Genomic DNA, 27,116 nt, shown 5'->3' on the forward strand with positions numbered 1-27,116 from the left:
TAAAAGTTTATCTACACGTGTGAGATCCAACTGACTTAAAGTGCAACTCCAGCCAAAACATTCATTTGAGTGGGGAAGGGTTGGAGTCTGTTTTTACGGCCATGCTGGGGAAATCCAAATAAGCAAAAAAATGTCACCAGTACAATTCTAGAATACAAAAAGGTTTATTTTTGGGGCCACTAAGGACCCCTTCCTCCAGAAATAACGACAGCCATATAAAAGTTTTTAAAATTCAAGTGGACTTGTGGCTGTTGAATCATTTTGGGTCTCAGACCCAGCTCAAGGTCACCCAGGCAGATTTCTGTTGGAGGGTCTTAAAGCTGTAATAAACCCAAAACCAAAAATCCAAAATCATTAGATGTAGAGGCTGTCACCCCAGGGCAGGAAGTGTGTTATTGGCAGAATCACCAGGTCAAAAAGAAAAGAAATAGCCTGAAAAAATAAAACCAATGCAGCCACCACATCTAAGGACTGATAAGCTACAACGGATTACATTTTTGTACTTGGTTTTTGGATACAATTTAATTATAGGTTGAAATACAGGATCAAAGAAGTATTAAACCCAAAATTAAAAATATAATTTCATCTTACCAGTCATTAAATGTGTTGGCTGCATTATTTTTATTTTTTGGCTTTTTTTTCTCTGTTTCCACCTGTTGATCTAGCCAGTAACACACTTCCTGTATAAGGAGCATAGGGGGCACATTTGGACAACAGCATTGTCAGTCTGGGGGGGGGGGGTGGTAATGTTAGAAGTATGAGCAGATTTAAATACATGAACAAATTGAAGCTGAAATCCAGCTAAAACCTTATAATCAGTTACAGCAAACAGTTTTTTTCTTTTGGCATAAAGATTTCACATAAATAAAAGCGGATCATTGTAAGCACCCCTGTCAGTAAAAAATGGTTTGTCTCATCCCCATATCTTGATAAATCTGCTATAGAGATTATCTGTTGAAAAAGTGAAAATAAAGGAAAGAAGCCTAAAAATGAAAATGATTGCAGCAATTAAATCTAAGAATTGGTAAGCTGCAATGTAATAGATGTTTTCTTCTGGGTTGAATGCCACTTTAGGCTGGTTAAAGCAATCTCTTGTCTTGAGAATAAGATCTTTAGGCAGATCAGTGGTACTGTTGTGGGCAGCTCTGCCGTCCCTCTCTCTGCCATTTTTTTAATTGGATCTTATCCTTCTGAACCCTTCCATAGCTTTGTACACTTGTGGAGGAAATATATTGAAAATACCTTTATGGTTTGGGAGGGGACTGTGACAAAGTATTTTTGAATTCTCTTTTTCTCAGGGACAGTTCGCTTTTTTGGACATTTTTTAATGGACCATCTATGGATGGTTCACCATAGCAATGAATCAAAAATAAACTGCGCTAAAATAAAAATGTTAATAATTGATGAAGAAAGTCTATATGCATAAAAGCAAGAAAGTCCATAAAGTGACGTAATATCCGAAGGATCCCTTAATCGTGGGTAATTTCACCAAAAAATCGTGACAGTTCAGAGAAACACCTCCACCTCATAAAATGGCTGCTTACCAGCTCCTAAGATCTCTTATTATGGGAGGTCTAAGACACTTGTGTCTATATGCCCAGGGGGGCCTTTAATAATCCAGGGAGATCTCGCTCTTAAGCCTCCACAGCCCAATGGACTCGATCACAGAGGGGTTCCAAGAAAAAATAAAGCCTCCATAGTGTAAAACCAGCACCTAAGACCTCCTATTAAGGGAGGTCTAAGACACTTGTGGTTGTGGCTATATACCCAGCCAGAGCCTTTAATCATCCAGGGAGATCTCGCTCTTAAGCCTCCACAGCCCAATGGACTCGATCACAGAGGGGTTCCAAGAAAAGATAAAGCCTCCATAGTGTAAAATCTTAAGGTTTATTAAGGTAAAAAAAAAAAGATGTTGCACTTACATCAGTAGAATGTAAAACTCGCAGGTAAAAAACACAAGCTGGCCGGCTTAAAATACAGCCCGTGGTCCGGGACTGGCACAAACGCGGTGACGTCAGCACGTCACTCCTCCCTAATAGCACCTGTGACTGAAGAGGAGTGTACTGGATTCTATGGATTAGCATACTTGGGAAAATTTCTCCTTACTTCCCATCAGGACAAGAGGTGATGGGGATTTTTTCAAGCAGGAAAACAGACAAAACACATTTTAGCAGAACGGAGCAGGTACAACTTAGGATAACTTTTTTGTTATGTCTGGGCCTTTCTGTCCTGGTCACAGGAGGTCCCACTAATTCTTGTACTGCTTGCCAGATTGTAGCCCAGGTATGTAAGCATTAAAAAAAAATACTTGTACTTGAGCCACTGCTAGTACAATTACCAGAAGAGCATCCTTATAATAATTTCCTATAATGCCTATAAGCCAGACAGTTACATCCACGTTCACGTAGATGTAACATAAACGTGAATGTAACACAAACATTAGGCAGAAAGTGGCTTCCTCTAGTCATGTGTCTTGTGCAGTGCTAACATACTAACATGTTTCAGGTACATGGGGCTAGATGGGGTGATGCTTTGGCAGGTTTAGAGGTAGGTGAAAGCTCAAGGAGGACCAGTCCACTTACTCCAATAAGCAAGCTGGAGGCAGGGCAATAACGCAGGAAACTGAGAGTTGTAGGAGCCCAATTTTGGTCTTACTATGTTGGCTTTGCTTTGTGGCAGTGTTGCCTGGATAACAAGACTGGCTAAACAGAATTACAAATAGATTGTCAGCTCTCAGCTTTCAACTGTGTGGATGGTTCTCTGACTGGAACACATTTTTAAAGGACAAAATATATGAAAAAGGGTTCTATGGAAAGTATTGTTCTGTCGTATGACATGCTCTTTCATTGAAGAAGGTATGAAGTGACTACCAAGGCAGCCCAGACTGAATAATGTGTACATGGGGCACCTTGTTGTTATCTAGATGGTGTATGAGCCGACCTGCTGATGGTATTCTGGCATTGAAGGAAATACAAACTTATGACAATACACAGACACTGCCATCCTGGCATCGAGTCAATTATATTTGAATCAGGCCTGCCAAATCCAAAGTAAATATTATTACTAAGAAGCATTCTCTAGCCAGAAAACTTTGTCTGTCCTAAATGAACAGGTCCTGGCAGCCACCATGTCACACACACCACCTAAACTACCAGTATGGACACAACAACACGGTACTGAAAAACACATTTCTCCCCAAATACAGCGCACAGAGAAACAACATATTTTGGGCTTGAATTTAGTAAGGAGGGATTTTTTTTGTTCTATGTTGGACGAATGCTAAACCGTTACAAATACTGACATTTTTCCTATACAATATTAAAGGTTGGAATAAGAGAAAAAAAAAAAAAAAAAAAAAAGGAGACAAAGTAGGGAGAGGAGAAAATGAAAAAGAAAGAAAGAAAAGAAAAAAAAATGAAGGAGAGGAGAGAAAAGAAAAACGAAGAAGGAGAGGAGAGAAAAGAAAAACGAAGAAGGAGAGGAGAGAAAAGAAAAACGAAGAAGGAGAGGAGAGAAAAGAAAAACGAAGAAGGAGAGGAGAGAAAAGAAAAACGAAGAAGGAGAGGAGAGAAAAGAAAAACGAAGAAGGAGAGGAGAGAAAAGAAAAACGAAGAAGGAGAGGAGAGAAAAGAAAAACGAAGAAGGAGAGGAGAGAAAAGAAAAACGAAGAAGGAGAGGAGAGAAAAGAAAAACGAAGAAGGAGAGGAGAGGAAAGAAAAACGAAGGAGAGGAGAGAAAAGTTAAATGAAGCAGAGGAAAGAAAAATGAAGAAGGAGAGGAGGGGGGAGGGGAAAGGTGAAGGGAAAAAGGAAAGGAAAGAGAAAGAACAGGTAAAAAGGACAAGGAAAATAAAAGGAAACGGGGAATGGATAAGGAAAAGAAAAGGAAAGGGGGGGGGGGAGAAAAAGAAGTAAAAAAAAGAGAGAAAAGGAAGAAGGTGAGAAAATGAAAAGGAAAGGAAAACTGAGAAGAATTAGGAATACAGGAAAACAAAGTGAAAACAAGGAAGAAAGGAAAAAGAAATAAGGAAGGACAGCATTAGAAATTTTTCATGTTCTGTTAAAACCTTGTAATAGAATTTCTCAGTTTTTACTGAACCCTAAATGCCAGCACACTATGTAATTGAGTCAAGTTTATTCCTTTTACATTGATGCTGAAGGAGATATATGTTGGTGTTTTTCTTTAATTCTGAATCGTTTATATGCTGTGTCTCAGCTTCATCTTGTTCACATGTGTGTAATACTATGTGCTTGCATTGTACCTTCTGAAATTATATACACAGTGTTTGTACTTCTTTTCTATAATCTTTAATAAAAAAAGTTAATGATAAAAGAATTTCCAAAATTCTTTTTTTTTCTTTGCTCCAATTTTCAGACATCAACCTCATGAGTTTGCAAAGCAAATATCCAGCATTTTATGTCGGAACACATATGCAGCCAAAATAAAGCACATAGTATGAGAGGTGTTGGGGAAAATAAAATCTATATATTTCTAATGGAAAAGAAACAGACTTGGAGGAAATAAAGTGCTTTGTCTACTCACCCTCACAACATAGTTGAATTTCTGCGTGTCCAAGATAGCAGTGGAGAAATCTAATCTGTTGAAAGCCTCTCCAAGAGTGCAATAGCCATGGCGCTGGAAGAAAAAAACAAAAAACAATGACCCCACTGGAAAATCCTCAGAAGACACAGCAGGCCTAGGATCAAATGTGCATGAGGGGTAGAAAGATATGCTTTTTCACCAGACAGGTTTATAAAGGGGCAATAAAAGAAAAATCCTGATTGATGGCTTTGTAACAAAAACTCCTCTCTTCATATTTGATCATAGGACCCATACAATACAATTTATGTTTTATGGGTCCTATGATCAACATTAAGGGGTATATTTATAAAAAAATTTGCAGAGCCATTCGTTCTGTGTGAATGCTGGCAACATTTAAAGTTACTAGACTATTTTCTCTCTAGGTCTGATGTTCTTCATTCATAAGAATAGTTTGAATCAGGAAAATCCCGCATTACGCCCACTAGATAGAGATGCCGATCATAGTAAACAAGTTTTTATTTCTTTAGCCCATCTAATGGCCACACGTCCCTGATTGAGGTTCCTCTTATAAATCAAGAACATACAAACTGGACAGAAAATAGCCTATTACTTTCGATGGCATTCACATACAACGAATGCAGTTTTGCAGGATAAATAGCTCTGCAAATTATTATTATATATGCATTCCTAAGTGAATGGAGAGAAACAGGGGGGCAACCCCTGCTAAGCCCCCAGTAGAAAAAAAAAAAAAAAAAAAAAAAAAAAAAAGGGCTCTCGGTACCCAAAAGTTAAACAAATAGCATAAAACGTTATCAAGATGGTACCAGACTCCTTCTCTTCTACACAAAATTAATCCGGTCCTACCCAAACTATGCTGGAGATGCCATCAAGATGCATATCTGGTGGACATGTCCTCAAATTCAACCCTTCTGGACAGAACTACACTTTGTAATCTCACAAGTTACGACATACACCTTGGACTACTCACCGGCGCAGTTTCTCCTTCACCACACATCTCTCCCCCACAAAATAACAAATTGCTCGCCATGCACATGGTGAATGCAGCAAAACTGTGTATACCAATTCACTGGAACACGGCTCACACTCAATCACTTTCAGAGTGGCTCACATGTCTCCAAAAAATTGCAGATATGGAAGAACTCTTTAACTTGACAAACGATTCCCTATCCAAATTCACATCCACTTGGGCCAACTGGTTTTACTATTGCACCACTGATCAATACAAAAGCCTGATCAACCCCCAGGTCTACCCACCAAATGGGCGAGTGATCCATTGGCCCCATACGCAACATTCTTCTAAAAAAGTAAGGTAGATCTGAACAACCCCCGACCCCCCCACCAGAGAGATCTCGCTACACACTACATATCTTCCCTCTCTACCTTCAACATGTCCTCCGCCCTTCATCTTCTCCTTCCTGTTACATTGATATCTATTAACCTAAAGTGTCACCAACGCCCTTCATCCCTTACAGATTTAGCCCTAGTTAGGAGGGGTTTCATTGGCCATTGTATAAAACTTCCTATTTGGATTTTTTTCCCCCAACCAACCCTCCTAACTTAACCAAATACATTTTATGTTTATTCCAGAATACCCTTTCCTCCCCCCTTGGATACCCCCCCTTTTTTTCTCTTCTGTCTTTCAAATACCTCCTTTATTACTTACTGGTTTGGGTTTAACCCAATTATTTGAAGTCCATTTGCTTGATATTTGCAGCCATAGGTGTGGCCAGCCTATTTCACCTGCTCTCACAGGGAGGAGGCTCTGGTGGTGGGAGACAATTGATTGGGAGCATATTATATTACACCCTAAATACAGGTGTAACGTGTTCCTAAAGTTGAACCTAGTCTTTTAATGTAATGGGGGCATTTACACTGGCGACTAGCTCCTCCAACCACCCACCTGTTGCCACCCCTGGATAATGCTAATGCGCATGGGGTGATTAGGGTGTGCCCAGGCACATCCGGCACATGCCTATGCTTGCAGCCTTCCTTGATGATGGGCACTGATAGCCCCTAGACAGGCTAGCTGTTTGTACATGGTACATTTATACAACGGTTTGTCGCAGCAGATTGATTGTTTAACAATATGCTTGACATATTTTACTTTTTGTACTATATGTTTGAAAATTCTATTCTCTATAAATCTTGTTAGGAAAAGAATTAAAACTAAATATAAAAAAGTGTGAAAAGTATAATTTTACATATACTGAATGTAAATTGAACAAAAAAAGGAAGATTCTCCTTACCTCCTTGGTGCTTCCTTTGTGCACGTAGATCCACTTTTCTTTGTAGAAATCTGTTCAGACAATGTTAAAAAAATAATTATAGAGAACATAAGAAGAATAATCAGTAAATGTAATTTCAGATATACAGTGGAACCTTGGATTACGAGCATAATCCGTTCCAGGAGAATGCTTGTAATCCAAAACACTTGCATATCAAAGCGAGTTTCTCCATAGAAGTCAATGGAAACGAAGATAATTCGTTCCACATTGACTTCTATTGCATGCAATACCGCACGTGGCCAGAAGTGGGGGGGCGCCAAAGAGCCTCGGAAATACTCGGGGACAGCTTGGCTGAACTCGGAAAGCCTCGGAAACACTCGGGAATGGAGTATTTCCGAACGGTTCCGAACCATTCCGAGTGTCACCGGCGCCCCCGCACCTCTGGCCAAATGTGGTACTGCACACCCCATTAGCTTGAATTCTGCTCGTTTTGCGAGACAACACTCGCAAACCGAGTCAGAATTTAAAAAAAAAAAGTTGCTAGTCTTTCAAAACGCTCATTAACCGCGTTACTCGTTAACCAAGGTTCCACTGTATATTAATAAGCTGCACAGACCATCAGGCAGGTACGAATATTTTAAAATCTTAATGCAGGTTCCCAGGCTAGACAAACACTGACCCCACTAAAGTCCAAAGGACCGTGAACTGGAGCTTTGCTTTGTATTTGGCTGCTTGCCTGGAGAGTAAAACTATTAATAACTAAATTCATAAAACATGCACACGCATGCGCACATATAATTCACACACAAGCAAACACTGTCTTACATTGTGTCTTTGTGTTGTTATTAATAAGATCCTTCTTTCTCTTCTTAGCAGCAATGTCATAATTCAGATTGTGGAAGAGATTCTCTTTGTTGTTTTCCACATTGAAGTAGCTGGAAAGGATACAAAACAAGAAGTGGTTATAAAATATTCAGGATGTATATGGATAGGTGACACAGGACACTATTTCTAGTAGAATCAGTCTGATCATTTTAAGGCCCACGACCCATGGTTATGGATTCATTCTGGTATGGGCAGATCGGGGGGGGGGCAGTTTTATGGCCAAGGGTGGAAATGAAATGCCTATACATTTTAAACATGCCTCAAATAAACTCTGTATTGCTCTATAACAACTAATTCATTCTGAGCTGTCATCTTCCAATTGTATTTCTCCATAATGGCAATGACAGAAAACAGAAGCAGTCAAAAGAAAATACAAAATGTAAATATTAAAACAGAAGACCCAAACTTTTTATTTATTTTTTTTAAAAGGGGTTATGGTTTGTCTTTTTACCACATTGTATTGCTTTTTGTTAAAGTGCACAAAACTCAGAATGAACAGGCGGCATATAATCCGGTACCAGAAGCAACTCAAACCATCTCTTTGTGGAACCATAGCTCCCAACTGTCCCTGATTTCGAGGGACTGTCCCTGATTTGGAGCAATGTCCCTCTGTCTCTCATTCCTCCTCATTTGTCCCGCATTTTGGTCTGATCTATATAGTTGTATATAAAATGCATTTTTTACCTTTCAAAAAGTGTTTCCCAGTGCTAAACCTTTCATCCAAATTCTAAATTGCTGCATTTGTAAATTCCAAAAGCCAATATAAAAAGGAATAGTAGTGGTAAAAAAGCACTTGTGGGTTTAACCAATCTCATTTTTTTTGTACAATTCTCCTTTAAGGGGGCGTGGCAAGGGGTGTGCCCTATGCCTGCACACTTTTGCTGATAGGTGTCCTTCATTCCCATCTCAGAATGTTGGGAGGTATGGTGGAACTACAATGCCTTTTGCAGCCTCCTTGCTTTTGCCCGTGCCATGGATGGCAGCAAGGCTAGCAGGATGCAAACCATGTGACTGGCATGTTTGCAGTGCTGTATGAACTGTGCATACGCAGGCTCTTACGAGTAAAACACAGATCTCTGGCCTTAATGGTAAACCCCTGTGGAATGGTGCAGGGGCCTTTGTCATTGTAATTATGCTGCATTTTATAATTTGCATCCTTTTCTCAATTTCCAGTTTTACATTGGAACCACGTTGTTTTGTGATAACCAAAAATTGTGGGAGCACAAAGGAAAGCAGCCATCCCATAATGGACTAGGGTCATTGGTTCAAATCCCAACCATGGCACTACCTGCCTGAAGTTTGCATGTTCTCCCTGTGGGTCCTTTCACACGAGCTTGTCCGTGTATGGAGCTTGCCCGTGTATGAAGCTTGCCCGTGTATGGACTCCGCTTTGCTCAGCAGGCATTGATCCGCTGATCCCCACTGTGCAGGCGGATGACAGGTCCGTGTCCGCTCACTGTGCAGAGACAGACTTGTCAGAGCCCGGCTCTCCTCTATGGAGATCGGATGAAAATGGACCGCCTGTCAGTTTTCATCTGATCTAGAGCGGCACGATTTTGGCTAAAATGAGAATCACGATTTTTTTGCTTAGAATAAAGATCACGATTCTCGCAGTGTAACATCTTTCATATTATACAAAAAAATTGGGCTAACTTTAATGAATTAAAAAAAAAAAAAACAAAACACAAAACTAAACAGTAAAGTGTATTTAAAAAAAAATAAAAAAATCAAAATAGCATTTGAAAGACCGCTGCGCAAATACGGTGTGACATAAAATATTGCAACAACCACCATTTTATTCTATAGGGTCTCTGCTAAAATAGAGATAGATATAGATATATATATATCTATATATAGATATATATATCTATATATATATCTATATCTATATCTATATCTATCATGTTTGGGTGTTCCAAGTAATTTTTTAGCAGAAAATAATGATTTTTTACTTGTAATCAACAAATGTCAGAAAAGGTTTGGTCTTTAAATGGTTAAACTTCCTTCATTTACCCGCTGGAGTTCTTTCCTTTGATAAAAGAACGAAAAGATACTTTGTTTCTACTTATTCGACTGGATTTTTTTTTTTCCCCAGCTGTGAGAACTCTCTGCACTTGTTAAAAAGAACAGGCTGTTTTGAAGATCGGGAGGAGAAAAAGATCGCAATTTCGATTCTTAACAATTAATCGTGCAGCTCTAATCTGATCCGATTCTCCAGACAGATGCAGAATAGGGTTTCCCTCGGATCGGATTGCGGCGGATGCCAGCGGACATGTCACCGCTGACATCCGCCACTCCATAGAGGTGCATGGAGCGTCCGATCAGGGCCACCTGAAAAACTGACAGGCGGACCTGATTGGAGCTCCCGTGTGAAAGGAGCCTGCGCCTGCGTGGATTTCCTCCGGGTACTCGGTTTTCCTACCACACTCCAAAGACATGCTGGTAGGAAATTGGCTCCTGCCTAATTGGCCCCTAGTATGTGTATGTATGAATGTGATTTAGGGACCTTAGATTGTAAGCTCCTTGAGGGCAGGGATCGATGTGAATGTACAATATATATGTAAAGTGCTGTGTAAATTGTCAGTCCTATATAAGGATCTGTATTAATAATAAATATTTGAACAGGAGTTGTGGGCCCAAGCATGTCCTCATCGGGTTCCAAATTTTAGTTTGGGAGCTCCACTCTGGAATTGGTGGAAAGTAAGAATATTCCAGAACCTCATTTCTGAGCGAAGAGAGCCCTAAATGGTGGTACTTGGTCCAGTGTCCAGCCGCAGTCCTCCATGGACTTTGACAGGCCGCCTGCAGCGAGGCTGGACGTCTCACCCGTCCCTCCCAGGCACTTAAATGCTCTGGTGTGTGCGGGGCCTTATCAGTAAAGGCCAGAAGTTGAGTTCCAGAAAGGACCGGGATATATTGTTTCCTCATCTTGGAATGACTCATAACAATGAATTACAGGGCAAGAATAATATATGGCTGTATGCGGACAAGTCCACACATTGTATTATGTATCACTTAAGCCGCATTGCATGTCAGGACTTTTAAATCTTACAGCTGGTAGAAAACAGACATTGTAGATACTGACATCCTAAAAAAAAATGCTAGTTGCTTGGCTGTCATGCCGAGTCCCTGACCTGAAACAGACATGTAGATCAGACAGCCAGAAAACTGGCATTTCTGAAATGAGGTGAGCAATTCAAGCTGATTCCATCAATGAAACGGAGGCTATGAATGGAAGATGGTGCGGATGAATGAATCAGTCTCCTCCTTTCATTAAAGCTGTACTATGGCCTCCATAAATAAGACATGCTCTATGAATGGAGGATGGGTGGATAAATGAAAGGTCTGCCTCATCCATTCATAGATTATTTTTCATTGATGGAAGCTATAGTACAACATCTGCCCCCTCCTCCATTCACAGAAAGCGTGGGCATAGTTGACATTCTTGATGAGTAGATATGACAGGGCCCTCGGCTATATTTACCCCCACAGCACCGGAAATTACCTAATCCTTCTGTGCCCCCTAGGTGGCAGTCTTGTACTTTATTCTTTTATATTAATAATGATTAAAGTATACTTTGGCAACATTCAAGCAGACATGAACACAGCCTGCTGTTCTCTATAGAGGTGTGGGGGCCTAAAGCTGCACTATATTCACATGGTTTGTACATGGTTTTGGCATTTCACAATTGAACTCAGTGGGCAAGTTTGACAAGCGGTGATGCCCGTCAAGCTCTGCGGTCTGCACCATGAAAGTTAAAAATGCTGCACCCGAGAAGCAAAGCATTGCAGCCTCGGCATGTGTACAGCCCCATCTGGCTGTTATTTTACAGTTCGGGAGGATGGTAGAACCGTGGCTCAGCCGCCCGTTTTGGGGGGTTTAGTGGTCGGGTGAGCAGATCATTTAGTTTGCCTGCTCAGCCACAGCTTGTGGCACACCCTGCATTGCTGCAAACCCCATCCCTAGTCATAGCTAATATAAATATATTCTATATATCAGGTCAGAGAGAGAAGATAATAGCAGCCCTACAAGGATCATGTTCTGGATCCGGGATCAGGCTTATGAATGGTTTCTCTGTTATGTAAAATATTGCTCAACAATGGCTTACATAATCCAGCATACTGGCAGCAGTGTCACTGCCAGCTGACTGAAAGGGCTTCACATAATGCACCTTGTGTGATGGGTCTTCATTTTATCGTGGCACCAGTGGCTGGCTCCCATCCCGGGCAGTGAGATAGTTTGTACCCCCCCGGGGGGTCACGGGGCCAATAGTGGTGACATAATGGATAATTAGCACAGGTGAGTCACACAGCAAACATAAAGCGCCTGACAATTCCAGGTATCAGTGACGGCACAGGTTCATCGACTTGGCCGGGTCAATGTGCGGGGAATGGAGAGAATGAAGAGAACACTGGAAAGAATTCATTAGGGACGCCAAGGTCTCATTACAAAGAACTCTTTATTGGCTCCACAGTCATCAATACCATTTCAGTTACCATTTCCTAGCACAGGACTGAACCTTGTCAGGAGAAATTCAAGTGTACAACTTCATTTATATAGGGGGGGGGGGCAGGCAACTGAGCTGCAGTTTTATCAGCACAGCAGTAAAGGGGAAATCCAATGGGATCATGGACACAGGAGTGAAGGGGAATTCCCCCAATGGGGTCATCAGTACAGGACTAAAGGGGAAATCTTCCAATCAGGTCATTGCACCAGGAAATCACCCAATGGGGTCACCGGCACACAGGAGTAAAGGGGAAATCTCCCAATGGGGTCATCGGCACAGGAATAAAAAGGGGGATCTCCCAATGGGGTCATCGACACAGGAATAAAAAGGGGGATCTCCCAATGGGCTCATCGACACAGGAGTAAAGGGGAAATCTCCCAATGGAGTCATCGGCACAGGAATAAAGGGGAAATCTCTCAATGGGGTCATCGGCACAGGAATAAAGGGGAAATCTCTCAATGGGGTCATCGGCACAGGAGTAAAGGGGAAATCTCTCAATGGGGTCATCGGCACAGGAATAAAGGGGAAATCTCTCAATGGGGTCATCGGCACAGGAGTAAAGGGGAAATCTCTCAATGGAGTCATCGGCACAGGAATAAAAAGGGGGATCTCCCAATGGGCTCATCGACACAGGAGTAAAGGGGAAATCTCCCAATGGAGTCATCGGCACAGGAATAAAGGGGAAATCTCTCAATGGGGTCATCGGCACAGGAGTAAAGGGGAAATCTCTCAATGGGGTCATCGGCACAGGAATAAAGGGGAAATCTCCCAATGGGGTCACCGGCACAGGAGTAAAGGGGAAATCTCCCAATGGGGTCACCGGCACAGGAGTAAAGGGGAAATCTCCCAATGGGGTCATCGCCACAGGAATAAAAAGGGGGATCTCCCAATGGGGTCATCGACACAGGAATAAAAAGGGGGATCTCCCAATGGGGTCATCGAAACAGGAGTAAAGGGGAAATCTCTCAATGGGGTCATCGGCACAGGAGTAAAGGGGAAATCTCCCAAAGGGGTCACCATCACAGGAATAAAAAGGGGGATCTCCCAATGGGGTCATCGACACAGGAGTAAAGGGGAAATCTCCCAATGGGGTCATCAGCACAGGAGTAAAGGGGAAATCTCCCAATGGGGTCATTACTAAAGGAGGAATCTTCCAATGAGGTTATCAGTAAAGTAGTAAAGGGGAAATCTCTCAGGGGGGTCATTGCAACAGGAAATCTCCCAATGCGGTGATTGACACAGGAATAAAGGTGAAATCTCCCAATGCGGTCATCAGCACAGAAGTAAAGGGGAAATCTCCTAATGGGTTTATTAGTACAGGAGCAAAGGAAACATCTCCTAATGGGGTCATCTGCACAGGAGTAAAAGGGGAAATCTCCTAATGGGGTCATCCACACAGAAGGAAAGGGGAAATCTCCCAATGAGGTCATTGGCACAGAAGGAAAGGGGAAATCTCCCAATGGCTTTATCAGTACAGGAGACAAGGAGACATCTCCTAATGGGTTCACTGGCACAGGAGTAAAAGGGGAAATCCCCCAATGGGCTTATCAGTACAGGAGGAGTGTAGAGGACATCTCCCAATGGAGTTATTGGTAAAACGCAGGGGAAGTGATCTGGAAAGGATAAAAACATTTATGTCTCCCAGATCACCTTTTCCTGCGTTTCAAATATCCTGCTTTATGGCTTATCGACATGCGCACTGGCACCCATCCTGCATGCAAGAGCTCCTTTTTTTGTCCGCATCCACCATGAGCTGCATGCTGGCAGCCCATAGAAGTGGATGCAGATGCAATGGCTGCATGGACACAGCCGCATGTCAAATTTGACATGCGTGCAGGTGCACAGATCTGAATGCACATTGTCTGTGTTCGGGGGCAATGCAAACACCTGAACCCGCTTGGATGTCAGATTCTAAAACAGCATCTGTACATCCAATCCCTATCAAAAAAAGGGACTGCCTGCAAGGGGATGCACTGATCACCCGTGCATCCCCATGCAGGTCAAAACAGCCCTCCATGGCTGTACGCTTCTGTAGATCCGGTGTGACTGAGGCCTTATTGAAAGGGGGGGGGGGGGGGGGGAAGGTTTGCTTTAACATAAAAAAAAAAAAAAAACCAATGTCAGATCTCCATTTATTCATATGGTACCTTTTTATCCTTTTAGTATCTTTTTATTTGGAGGCCCCGATTCGTCACTGAAAAGCTGATTGTACTTTACATTCTCCCTAAACACAAAAGCACGCTGACAGTAAACCGGCGCTCGTTCTATGAATGTTCTGGACTATTTTAGGCAGATGGAAACTTCTGTCTGGTGAATGCATTGCTTATCACAACAGGCCGTCAGTAGGCCTCTGGTAACACACTGGAGGCGCAGGCCTCACAATGGAGAGCTTTAGGTCTGCGTTCTACTTCCAGACACGAGTCTATAAATAACGTCTTGTTTTCTAGAATCACACAAACCACAAGAATTCAATTCACCTCTGTCTGGGCCTAAACTAAGACGGGTTGTGTGAGGTACAACTGTCCCATGGCCACTAAAATTCTTATGGCACCCAAAATGCGATGTGATTCTGCTGTGACTACGTAGATATTGGCCAACACACCAAGAATCGGCACAAAGTGACGTCCAAACGGGTGATTTATTGCATGATCACGACACAAGAAAGGTGCAACGTTTCGGAGTCACGCAGGACCCCTTCGTCAGGCTGCGACTAGCATGCTACAGAATCGAGCGGCAAAACGTGCGTTTAAAAAACGAGCTAAGCTTGTCACCTAAAAAAGGAGCAGGAGCTTCTATTGGGGGACGTGCACGCATAGGGAAGCCTATTGAAGTAGCTATGTGCATGAACCCTACAGAACTTACTGGCAGCAAGAGACCTCGTAATAAAGCAATGGGGTAAATGTACTAAAGCTGGTGCACTCAAACTGGTGTAGCTGTTGTAGGGTAGCCAATCAGCTTCTAATCTCAGTGGGCCTGATTTTGCACAGCTTTAGTAAATAAGCCCCAATGCGTACATGGTGTCTATTGGCCACCAGGGTGACAACATGAAGTCATCAGCGTCTGTGCTGCTGATTACACACCATTGATAGAAGTAAGCTGCCTAGTGGCCTTCCGTTGCTAGGATGCAGGGGTTAGGAAACAGGCAACCATTGCCTTCTAGGGTCCTTCTGATGCATATAGTGCATGTAGTTATTGCCTCCTTCATTGCTAGGACACAGGCCGCTCCTGCTGTATCGCATTCTTCTGTTGCTAGGACACAGGCTGCCAATGCCTTCTAGTGTTCTTCATGGCTAGAACACAGGCAAGTATTGCCTCCTAGCATCCTTCTTTTGCTAGTATGCAGATAGCTGTTGCCTTCTAGCATCTTTCTGTTGCTAGGACACAAGTTGCTCCTGCCACCCTACATCCTTCTGTTGCTAGGACACAAGTTGCTCCTGCCAACCTACATCCTTCTGTTGCTAGGACACAAGTTGCTCCTGCCAACCTACATCCTTCTGTTGCTAGGAAACAAGTTGCTCCTGCCACCCTACATCCATCTGTTGCTAGGACACAGGCTGCTATGCCCCCATAGACTTCTTCACTGCTAGGATATAGGCAAGTATTGCCTCCCACCATCCTTCTGTTGTTAGGATGCAGATGGCTATTGCCTTCTAGTGTCCTTTATTGCTAAGACACAGGCTGCTCCTGCCTCCTAGTGAGAATACATGAACCAAAACGTATGGTAACACATGGTAAGTACCACACGGTTTTGTGTGCTGCAAATAAAAAAAAATAAAAAAATTAAAAAAAAAAGGTTCTTGCACTTCTTTTGTTTGATTTTCATGCATAGGGCAGCCCACTGAAATGAAAGGGCTGCCCTAAACATCATGGACCAAAACGCACATGCACCGTCGCACCTTCATAGGCCTGTGAATGTATCCTTAGTGGCTAACTAAAACAAGTTTCCACCTACAAGTGTATTTATTCCTGGCTATCATAATACATCACCTGCGCTATAAAAGTAAAGTTCAGCGGTAATGCGTCATTTTTATCAAATCCTCAAACCGCTACGCATCAGCGCATTCTTAGATCAGGGACGGATCCCCTTTAAAGCCCGGTGTACCATCAATACACACACACAGCTCTTCTACAATCCCAAGTACACAGTGCAGTAACAGCTGCCAAGAGATTCTGGGCAATGTCATCCAGATCTGTTCTGATCCCCGCCATAATCCGGGCCCCCTGCCAGGGCCGAGCACGGCGCCATCTGCCGGAGGCAATGCGGCACTGCGAGTCACATGCCTACCATAAGAGAAACAAAAAAAAACACGCCGTTCCAAGCCAGCTCAGATCACACACAGGCAGCAGGGAACTGGATGTCTAGAAAGCTCCATGAGCCGGGCCTGTGTTTATAAGATCTCATGACCGGGAAAGTGCTGCATCACGGCCCCCCCGCTCTGCCTGTGGATGGGCCTACAGTGGCATAAACAGTAAAACCTTGGTTTGAGAGTAACTTGGTTTAAAAAAGTGTTTTGCAAGACAAGCAAAATTTTTAAATACATTTTGACTTGATATACAAGCGATGACTTGATATACAAGTATCGCCATATCACAACTGAGTATAAAAGAGAAGAGAGGCGCCTCTAAGTGTAGTAATATGGTTACATTTAATGAAGGTACAACATTTAGCAACTCGCATGGTTGATGATTAAAAGAGGCACATCTAAGTATGCAGGCATCCGGGGTAAAGCTGTCCACATAGACCAGGGATATGCAATTAGGGGACCTCCAGCTGATGCAAAACTACAAGTCCCATCATGCCTCTGCCTCTGGGTGTCATGCTTGTGGCTGTCTGAGTTTTGCTATGCCTCATGGAAGTTGTAGTTCTGCAACAGCTGGAGGTCCGCTAATTGCAAATCCCTGACATAGACCATCCTTCACACCGCCATCGTCGCCATCCCTTCCACGCTGCGCTCCACGAGCGCTTCAAGCCTCGCTTTCAGATCGCTCTACTGCAGGGTAGTCTTCCCCGTCACGATTCCAGACTGACAGCGGTGAGGAGCTGGTGGTGCGGAGGATGGTCTATGTGGACTTTACCCTGGATGTCTGCATACTTAGATGTGCCTCTTTTAATCATCAACCATGTGAGTTACTAAATGTTGGACCTTCATTAAATGTAACCATATTACTACACTTAGAGGCGCCGCTCTTCTCTTTTATACTCTGGAGCTCCTGCTGGATTTTGCTTCTAATCCCCTTGTGGATGGACATTTTATGGTTACACAACCAAATCACATTGCTATAATCTTTTTATATGGACTATAAACGGAAGGACTTATGAATAAATGGTTGTGGAACGAATCGTCTGAATTTCCATTATTTCTTATGGGGATATTTGCTTTGATATACAAGTGATTTGTATTACAAGCATGTTTCTGGAACGAATTATGCTCACAATCCAAGGTTTTACTGTAATCATTTGTATTATAACTTGTGGGGTGTTCACAATTGTGTGCGTCCATGGTCGGATTAGATACTCCGAATGCCTCCAATTGCATGTAAACACAAGTATATTTAAAGTATAACTAAAACTTTTTTTTTTTTAAGTTTTGGACAGAGTGGAGAGGGAACCCCTGTCAGTTTTTATTGCTGTCTGTGCCCTCCGTTAAGGAGAGTCACCCTCTCCATTTGTCCTGTTTACCATTATCATTGAAAGTGAAAGTTAAAGAGAATCCCAAATTTTGGGTTGTCCCCAGAAAAGGACTAGAGGGAAATCTTCCAATGACCTTGGGGTCTCCAAGGAATTCCCTACTTCCTCTCACTTCCTGAATCTCTCCAAAGTGAGGGACTCCCAGAACCAGGGTGCCCATTGGAAGATTTCCCCTCTATTCCTGTTCTGGTGACAATCCAAAATTTGGGATTTTCTTTTACTTTCACTCTTGGTGATAAGGTTAAACGTAATAAAAAGAGAGGGGGAGTCTCAGACAGCAAGAAAAACCTGACAAGGGTTATAATCCCTCTCCATTCTATTCAAAACTATAATCAAAGTTTTTATACTATAAGAAGGGGCAGACACAGTGCAGTGGTTGACACACACACAGGCTTCCTCCACAACAATGCAAACCCTTTCAGGTGCATTGTACTGCGACAACCAGTGCATTGTTATTGTATAACTTGTACAGAAATGATAAGTCTAGAACATTTAACAAATCTATCAGGATTACTTATTAATTAGGCCATGCACAGAACAATGGAGCACCAGTAACCCAGTTCACCTTTTCGTCAGTACAGAGCAACTAAGAGTCACTGCTCTTCCACAATCACTCACTGTACTAATAAAAAAAAAATAAATAAATAAATAACACCATGGTGTTGATTTACTAAAGGCAAATAGACTGTGTACTTTGCACGTGCAATTGCTCCAGATCTTAGTAAATTAGGGGAGGCTCTGCTGACTCCCATCATCCAATAATGTGCATCATAATTTTTTTTTCCTAGCCTGTGATTGGGTATTTTTGTAGTGGAGGTGAAGCTTCACTACAAAAATATCCAATCACACGCAAGCAAAAAAAAAAAACACACAGCATTTTTGCTTGCACATGATTGGATAATGGAAGTCAGCAGAGCTTGTACTCATTTACTAAGCTCTGGAGCAACTGCACTTGCAAAGTACACAGTCTACAGGCATATCCCACTTTTAAGTACACAATGGGGTTTATTTACTAAATCTGGGGTATGCCTGTATTTGCCTTTAGTAAATCAACCCCTATATTGCCAATAGCCCTAAAAAGGTTGGTTAAAGTGGACCTTCAGTCATTTTCTTCTTCTTTCAATCTAATAAATCCTCTGCCCTTGTTGTTTTAACTTTGGATTGTATAACTTTTTTTTTTTTCTGCCAGTAAATCCCTTATACAGCCTACTTCATGTGTCTTGTCTGGTCATTAGCCTAGGCCAGTGATGGTGAACCTTGGCACCCCAGATGTTTTGGAATTACCTTTCCTATGATGCTTAACTACACTGCAGAGTGCATGAACATTATGGCAAATGTAGTTCCAAAACATCTGGGGTGCCAAGGTTCACCATCACTGGCCTAGGCCTATGACATCATGCACAGAACTCTCTCACTCTCGTGAGAGTTTGCCAGGAAGGGAGGGGGGACGAGTCATAAGAGGGCCAATGAGAGCTTCAGAGCTGGAGGTGTGTGTCTGTGTAAATCCAGGAAGTGAACAGGCAGCAGCTTCAGCTGCCCACAGTTAAAATGGCTGCAGCCAGACTCAGTGGAGGGAGATTTCTGCAGCATATTTGGCAAGTACGGAATCACAGTATATATAAAATAATATGCAAAGTGGTTAGAGGGAATATATATATTTATATTAATGTCACTTCTATTGCTCTCAGCCTCCTCCAAATCTCCAAATTCCTTTTTCAGTGATATAATTAACAGACATTTCTACAGTTTACATAGGATGCAATATGAGACTTCAGACACTCGTTCCTATACATTAATTATATCAGTCCTAGTACTATCTTGCAGCAGCGGTGTTCTGGGTCTGCAGTGCCCATGATTGTTGTGCCCCGTGTATAAACAGACACTTGACTTTCCCCCGACATTGATTGGCCCATATACATCAAATCAGCGCAAACAAGGACAGTCTGCGTTTACCTAATGCAACCAAGCGTGTATATTAGCAAGGACGTCTGAATCCGATTGGCTACCACAGTGCAGACAGCTTTAATTGAATTAATAAGTCCCTCCGGGGGGGGGGGTTAATGGTGACGGGAACATCACGCTGTAAACTACGATCGGGCAAGTTAATGTTCTGCAGCGTCCCAGCATTCCTTGGCTCTGTGTACAAACAATAGCTCGGGTTACGGCTGCCATACACGGTTCTGATTTCAGTCCAATTTCGGCTGAAATTCAAGTACCCCCCCCCCCCCCCCCCCCCTCCCCAGGTTCAACAAAAGTTGTTCGTTCAATCGATTTGGAGATGGGTGGTAAATTGTTGGGCACACAGCTCCTGTATCCAATCAGAAGCAGACGCTTTTCGGGTATTCTGCCAGGCGCCAGGGACGGCTGTCAGAATGTAATAGCCTGCAGAGGAGATCCGTCCATCTGCGCTGTAGAAGGCGGATGGAGGAATCAGTTTGTGCTGAATAAAAAGAAATCTATGTGTGTATGGCCAGCTTTATCCAAACAACAGTTTAAAGGTTTTACCGACCGAAGAATCAATCACGCATCTGTAAAAAAACGGTTCCTGATTTCCAGGGACAGCAACAAAAAACATTTGTCCCTGGAAATGTCCTTGGCTGTCCATGTCCCATCAAACCTCTTATTGCCAAGATTGTTTCAGCCTTATTTGTAACTTCAAAAGCCCCGGCAGCGCTGGCTGAGACTTGTAGTCCATTATCAGCCAGGTTGCTTGTTCTCCAGACTCACCTGTTGATGTCGCCGACATAATTGCTGTGTTCATCCAGAAATCTCTTCCATCCATCCTCCGTTTTCACCCAGCTCTGCCCGGGGGACCTCCAGTCCTGTCCTAGGAAGGGCATTGTGTCGGGGATCAGCTGATTCTCTCTGTCTCTCTCTGTCTCTCTCTCTCTCTCTCTTCTGTTGCAGTGTTTTCAGTCTAGTGTTCTCAGCCTGAGCTGGGCTATTTATAGCGCAGGCTTTGTTGCCGGAAGTGCTGGCCCCTCCCCTCCGCTGACACGTGGCTTTGTTTATGCTGCAGCTTTGTTATTGCAAAATTGGAAACTGGATCCTTGGCTGTGTCCTGAGACCAACAGCTGCAGCTCTGACACATTGTATCTGCCATCTCTATGGGCTAAATAGAACCCCTTCCCCTACCCAAACCGTCCTCCTGTTCCCGCTGGGAAAGTCCTGTCTTTAAAGAACTGTCCTTGAATCATTTGTCCTTTGAATTCACCTTCATTTTATAAAGTGACCCCGTTGTATCGCAAATCCCTAGATCCCGGCACGTTTATTTATTTTGTTTAACTGCTTGTTAAAATATATCTAAAAATAAAAAAGTATAATCTAAAAAATAAACTGAAGCTGGCCATACACTATGCAATCTGATTGTACATTAGTGTTTAACCCCTTAAAGCGGTAGGTCCGAAAATAAAAGAAGAACATTCCGATCCCCCTGCTAGTTAATAGCTTAAAAGGGTAACGCCACTTTTGTTTGGAAAAAAAATTAGCAAATAAAGAAAAAAAAAAAATAATATAGCATACACAATTGTGACGCAATTGTCATATTATAATTTAATGTTATTAACCCCTTCATGCCTAAGCTTTTTTCTGACACTTGTTGTTCATAAGTTAAAATCCTTTTTTGTTTTCACTATAAAATTAGATATAGATTAGATATTATATATATATATATATATATATATATATCTTTTGTTCACATGTAACAATCAGTATTTTTTGCTAGAAAATGTCTTCGAACCCTCAAACATTATATATTTTTTTAAGCAGAGGCCCTAGAGAATAAATTGCTAGGTTTTGCAATTTTTTTATGTGTCACACGGTATTTGCGCAACGGTTTTTCAAATGCAATTTTTGGGAATTTTTTTTTAAATTTGAATGCAAAAAAACACAATACATAACTATATTTTTTTTTTTTGTAAAATATAAAAGATGATGCCATACCATGTTTTTTTGGATGTCTTCAGTAAACAGAGATCCCCTTTGGACAAATCTTTCCATTAGCTGTACGAGAACTAGTGGTGCTAAAGGAATATGTGGATAAAAACCTCAAGAGGGGATTCATCCGACCTTCCACTTCTCCAGCAGGGGCAGGAATCTTTTTTGTTGAAAGAAAAAAAAAGGACCACTCTCTTCGGCCCTGTGTGGACTACCGAGAATTAAGTAAAATCACTGTCAAGAACCGGTATCCTCTGCCCCTGGTGCCTGAACTCTTTCAAAGATTGAGAACTTCTTCTGTATTTACAAAGCTAGACCTGCGGGTGGGCATTCAACTTGGTCCGCATTCGCGCAGGGGATGAATGGAAGACAGCTTTCCGTACCCGGTTCGGCCATTATGAATACTTGGTAATGCTCTTTGGCCTATGCAATGCCCCTGCCACCTTCCAACATTTAGTCAATGACATTTTTAGAGACTGTTTGGATTTATTTGTATTTGTCTATCTAGACGATATTTTGATTTTTTTCACTTCCCTTGAGCAGCAACGGGAACATGTCAAGAACATACTCTGCCAGCTCCATCAGCATGGGCTATATGCCAAGCCAGAGAAATGTGAGTTTGAGCGGCAGAGTATCCAGTTCCTTGGCCTAGTAATATCTACAGATGGATTCACAGAAAGTTGCAGCCATTCTGGACTGGCCTGCACCCTCAGATAAGAAGGGAGTGCAGCGCTTTGTCGGCTTTGCAAATTTCTACCGGAGATTAATTAGGGGATTCTCCGCCATCATCTCCCCGATTACTCAGCTAACAAGACAGAATATTCGGTTTCACTGGACTTCTGGAGGCACAGGCTGCTTTTGCAACATTAAAAAGGACCTTTTCACGTCTGCTCCCATCCCAAGTCATCCTGATCCTGCTCGACTTACCTACTTGAGGTAGAGGCTTCAGAAACAGCGGTAGGGGCAATTATTTCCCAACGCCGGGGTCTCAAGGACTTGATGCACCCAATAGCCTTTTTCTCCCGCGAGCTCTCTCCAGCTGAGAATTACAACGTGGGGGGCCGAGAGCTTCTGGCAATCAAAGCTGCACTTGAAGAATGGCAGTATCTGTTGGAAGGAGCGGTGCATCCCATACTCATTTATACAGACCATAAGAATCTGGAGTACTTGAGAGCTGCCAGGCATATGAGACCACGCCAGGCATTGTTTTTTTTCTCTTTTTACATTACCTACCGGCCGAGCTCGAATAAAGTCAAACCAGATGCCCTTTCTCGCATGTTTGATGATCCAAAGGAAGTGTCAACACCAGATACCATCCTATCAGAGGCTAACGTCCTACTCTTACAAACAAACATGATGTCTGGCTTGAAGCAAGCTTCAGCAAACATGTCCAGTCCTCCTGGAATTACCGTTACCCAAGGATGGGCTGCTATGGAAGGACGATAAGATTTGTGCCAGAAGACATCCGGGTAACAGTGTTAGGTTTGTGCCATGACCATCCCCGGGCTGGCCATTTCGGGATACATAAGACTCTAGAATTAATACAGCGTATGTTTTGGTGGCCAGATCTTGAGAAGAACTGCAGGGAATATATAAATTCATGTGCCACCTGTACCCGAAGTAAGACTGCTAGAAGCAAGGCCTGGGGTCTGCTCAGACCTCTACCAGTTCATGACAGACCCTGGAAAATGATTGCCATGGATTTTATAGTGGAACTTCCCCCATCAGAAAGTTGCTTGGCTATTTTTGTAGTGGTTGACCGCCTGTCTAAAATGGCTCACGTGGCTAGTGCCACTGAAGAATACGCCTTCTGCCATGGAAACTGTCCAGGTCTTCATAAAGGAGATAAGGGAAACAGGGAGATCATTCCCTCTGTACAGAGCCCTGTATTGATTGGACACAGCCAATCAGCAGGTCCCGGCCATAAATCATTGGCTGGTACCTGCTGACAGACTCCTGCTGTGTACAAACAGAGGGTATCAGTGGGCTAAGCCTGGAAACAGGCAGTGATGTATCAGTACGTCATTTTGTATGTACGGGCTGCCGCCCACAATGTCCGCAAGTGGTTAAGTACTGCTGAAGGTAGAGGGGACAGCCAGGTGGTCCGAAAGTAGTCACAGTCCTTGTAGCAACCTCTGGCATCTAGCTCATAAAGCATAGGCACACCTGGAGCTCTAGGCAAAAATGGCCTACTCACAATGTCCAGAGACAGCTCCCCAACCAACTTCCATGCAACACTTTTCAGTGAAATGGGATCCTTCTCCAGACTAGCTCCCTAAGGTAGTGTCCTCTCTAAGCTGGATCAATGTTATCATGTATAAAATATTTAAACCTGGAATTCCTCTTTAAGGCTGGGTTCACACTGCAGTGCGGAGTGGCTCACAGCAGGGGTCCGGTGCGTCCCTGTTCTCTGTTTAAGGGATGAATCGGGCCCAAATTTGTGGCTGGATTCGAACCTGAAACATACTAGAGGACGCACAGGACTCTTCTGCAAACCGCTTCGCAGCCATCCTGGGGCTGTGTGGACTGGCTCCATTGAGAGCTGGTCATAGCCTCCTGACATGCAACATGGATAAGGGAAAACCCAGCCTAAAAGAGAAGTACGGGCAAAGCTTTTTTGGCTATATACTTCTCCTGTAGGTCACTTCATCCTGCACTCCTGTGACTTGTGTCTAGGGATGAGCCGAACACCCCCAGAACCTGCGAACGGACCGAAAGTTTGCGCAAACTTTAGAACCCCGTTAAAGTCTATGGGACTCGAACGTTCGAAATCAAAAGTGCTAATTTTAAAGGCTAATATGCAAGTTATTGTCCTAAAAAGGGTTTGGGGACCCGGGGTCTGCCCCAGGGGGCATGTATCAATGCAAAATAAAGTTTTAAAAACTGCAGTTTTTTCGGGAGCTGTGATTTTAATGATGCTTAAAGTGAAAAAAAAAAGTGAAATATTCCTTTAAATATCATACCTGGGGGGCATCTATAGTATGCCTGTAAAGTGGCGCGCGTTTCCCGTGCTTAGAACAGTCCCTGCACAAAATGACATTTGTAAAGGAATAAAAGTCATTTAAAACTGCTTGCGGCTTTGATGTAATGTCGGGTCCCAGCAATATAGATGAAAATCAGTGAGACAAACGACATGGGTACCCCCCAGTCCATTACCAGGCCCTTTGGGTCTTGTATGGATATTAAGGGAAACCCCACACCCAAATTGAAAAAAAAGGAAAGGCGTGGGGCCCCCAGGCCCTATATATTCTGAACAGCAGTATACAGGTGGTGCAAACAAGACAGGGACTGTAGATTTGTTGTTAAGTAGAATCTGTTTGTAATTTTGAACTGGTACATTTTTAAAGTGTAGCTTCAGCCGAAAAATCTATTTTTAAGCTTTTTGGAAAACATAGGGAAGGGTTATCACCCCTGTAGCATTTGTTTTGCTGTCTGTGCTCTCCAGAAGATTTCACCTCACTTTCTGTCCCAATGACAAATGTTTTTTGAAAATTTGGGGTTTTAATGAAACAAGGATTGGTGATAAAGCATCAGTGGAGAGGAGACACTTTTTTCCCATATTAACCCTTACAGGAGAGAATTTCCCTTCCTAGGGGTAGATTTCATCTCACTTCCTACTGTTTGCAAGTAGGAGTCGTTTGTAAGTTGGATGTTTGAAAGTAGGGGCCTGCCCTATATACTCTGCAGAAATCGGGGCCTTTGGTGTTGGTGTTGCCACAACACTGTAAGCCCTCACAGTTACTCTTGGTGGGCGCAGGAACGGGCCCTGCTGTGAAATATATCAAGAATTGTAATTACATGCCATTGTTGAACAGTGGTAGAAAAATTGGGCCTTTGGTGGTGGTGGTGCCACAACACTGCAAGTCCTCACAGTTACTCTTGGTGGCCGCTGGAATGGGCCCTGCCGTGAATTATTATATCAAGAATTGTAATTACATGCACCTGTTGAACAGGGGCAGAAAAAAAATTGGGCCTTTGGTGGTGGTGCCACAACACTGCAACCCCTCACAGATGCTATAGTTGGAGCGCAGGAATGAGCCCTGCTGCAAAGTATTGCATCAAAAATTGTAAATACACGCCCCTGTTAAACAGGGGCTGAAAAATTGGGCCTTAGCCACTGGTGGCGGAGCCGAGAACCAAAAATGTTCTTACAAGCTATCAGCATGATCATTGAGGAGGAACAGGATAGTCACTCAGCATAACAGGATAGTCACTCAGCATCAGCATAGGCAGTCTTGAAGGGATCTGACATTTCAAAAAAAAAAAAATGATTCGGTTACATCAGCATCAGGTGCTTGGTAGCTGGTTGTGATCCAAGACGGATTCATTTTTATAAAGGTCAGTCGATCGACCGAGTCGGTGGACAGGCTCACCCTGTGATCGGTTACAAAGCCTCCAGCAACACCGTTCCGAAAGAACGCTGAATGCAGGACAGGCCAGTAGCTCAATTGCATACTGTACAAGCTCTGACCAGTGATCCATCCTCAAGACCCAGTAACCCAGATGATTTTCGGTGAGAAAGGTGTCCAAGTCTGATCTTGCCCCTAGGTATTCCTGCACCATGTAAAACAGACGCTGGCGATGGTTGCTGGAACCCGATCATACCTTGGGGCTGCGGACTAAAAAATTGTCTGAACGCATCGGTCAGACGGCCACCTTCTTCACCGGCCTCCCGAAGATGTTTCATTCTCTGCGACGGCAAGATAAGGTCCGCAACCTTACCCTTGTAATGTAGATCAAGGAGGGTTGCCAGCCAGTAATGATCCCTCCCCTTGATACCACGAATACGGGGATCCTTCTGCAGGCTTTGCAGAATCAGGGAGGCCATGCAGCGTAGGTTTGCTGAGGCATTCGGTCCGGAGTCCTCTGGGTCACTAAGGACGACATGATCCGCAGCCACCTCCACCCAGCCACATACAAGTCCATGGGTTTCTTCGGACTGTAGATGATCCCTTGAAGACTGTTGCTGATGCTGAGTGCCAGGCTCCACCTCCATGCTGACACAATCCTCCTCCTCTTCCTCTTCCTGTGTGATCAGCGGGCATGCAGAAACACTGTCTGGATAAAGGGGGCCTTGAGAGGTAAGGAAGTCCTCCTCTTCCTCCCTCTGTTCTGCCTCAAGTGCCCTGTCCATTATTCCACGCAGCGTGTGCTCCAACAGGTGGACAAGAGGGACAATGTCACTGATGCATGCACTGGTGACAGGACTTTGCATGCATCCCTGATCATAGCCCACTGGCGCGGGGAAAAAAAAAAAAAAAAAAAAAACAAGCTCCCCTGACCCTGTCCTGGTGCCATAGTTGCATAGGT

At 43.3% G+C, this 27,116-nt stretch overlaps 1 protein-coding gene across 1 annotated transcript in view; it reads right to left on the bottom strand.

Moving 5' to 3' along the window:
• Positions 1–20,819, bottom strand: part of FBXO32 (F-box protein 32) — a 43,970-nt gene extending 23,151 nt beyond the window's left edge. The window contains exons 1-4 of the mRNA XM_073632217.1: positions 20,598–20,819; positions 7,614–7,723; positions 6,810–6,859; positions 4,543–4,635 (exon numbers count right to left, since the gene is read on the bottom strand). Of these exons, the coding sequence (XP_073488318.1) occupies positions 4,543–4,635; positions 6,810–6,859; positions 7,614–7,723; positions 20,598–20,710 (366 nt within the window). The 5' untranslated portion in view covers positions 20,711–20,819. The remainder of the gene's footprint in view (positions 1–4,542; positions 4,636–6,809; positions 6,860–7,613; positions 7,724–20,597) is intronic.
• Between the last annotated feature and the right edge of the window lie 6,297 nt (positions 20,820–27,116).

Source organism: Aquarana catesbeiana, linkage group LG05, assembly GCF_042186555.1.
Source record: "Aquarana catesbeiana isolate 2022-GZ linkage group LG05, ASM4218655v1, whole genome shotgun sequence".
Taxonomy (NCBI): domain Eukaryota; kingdom Metazoa; phylum Chordata; class Amphibia; order Anura; family Ranidae; genus Aquarana; species Aquarana catesbeiana.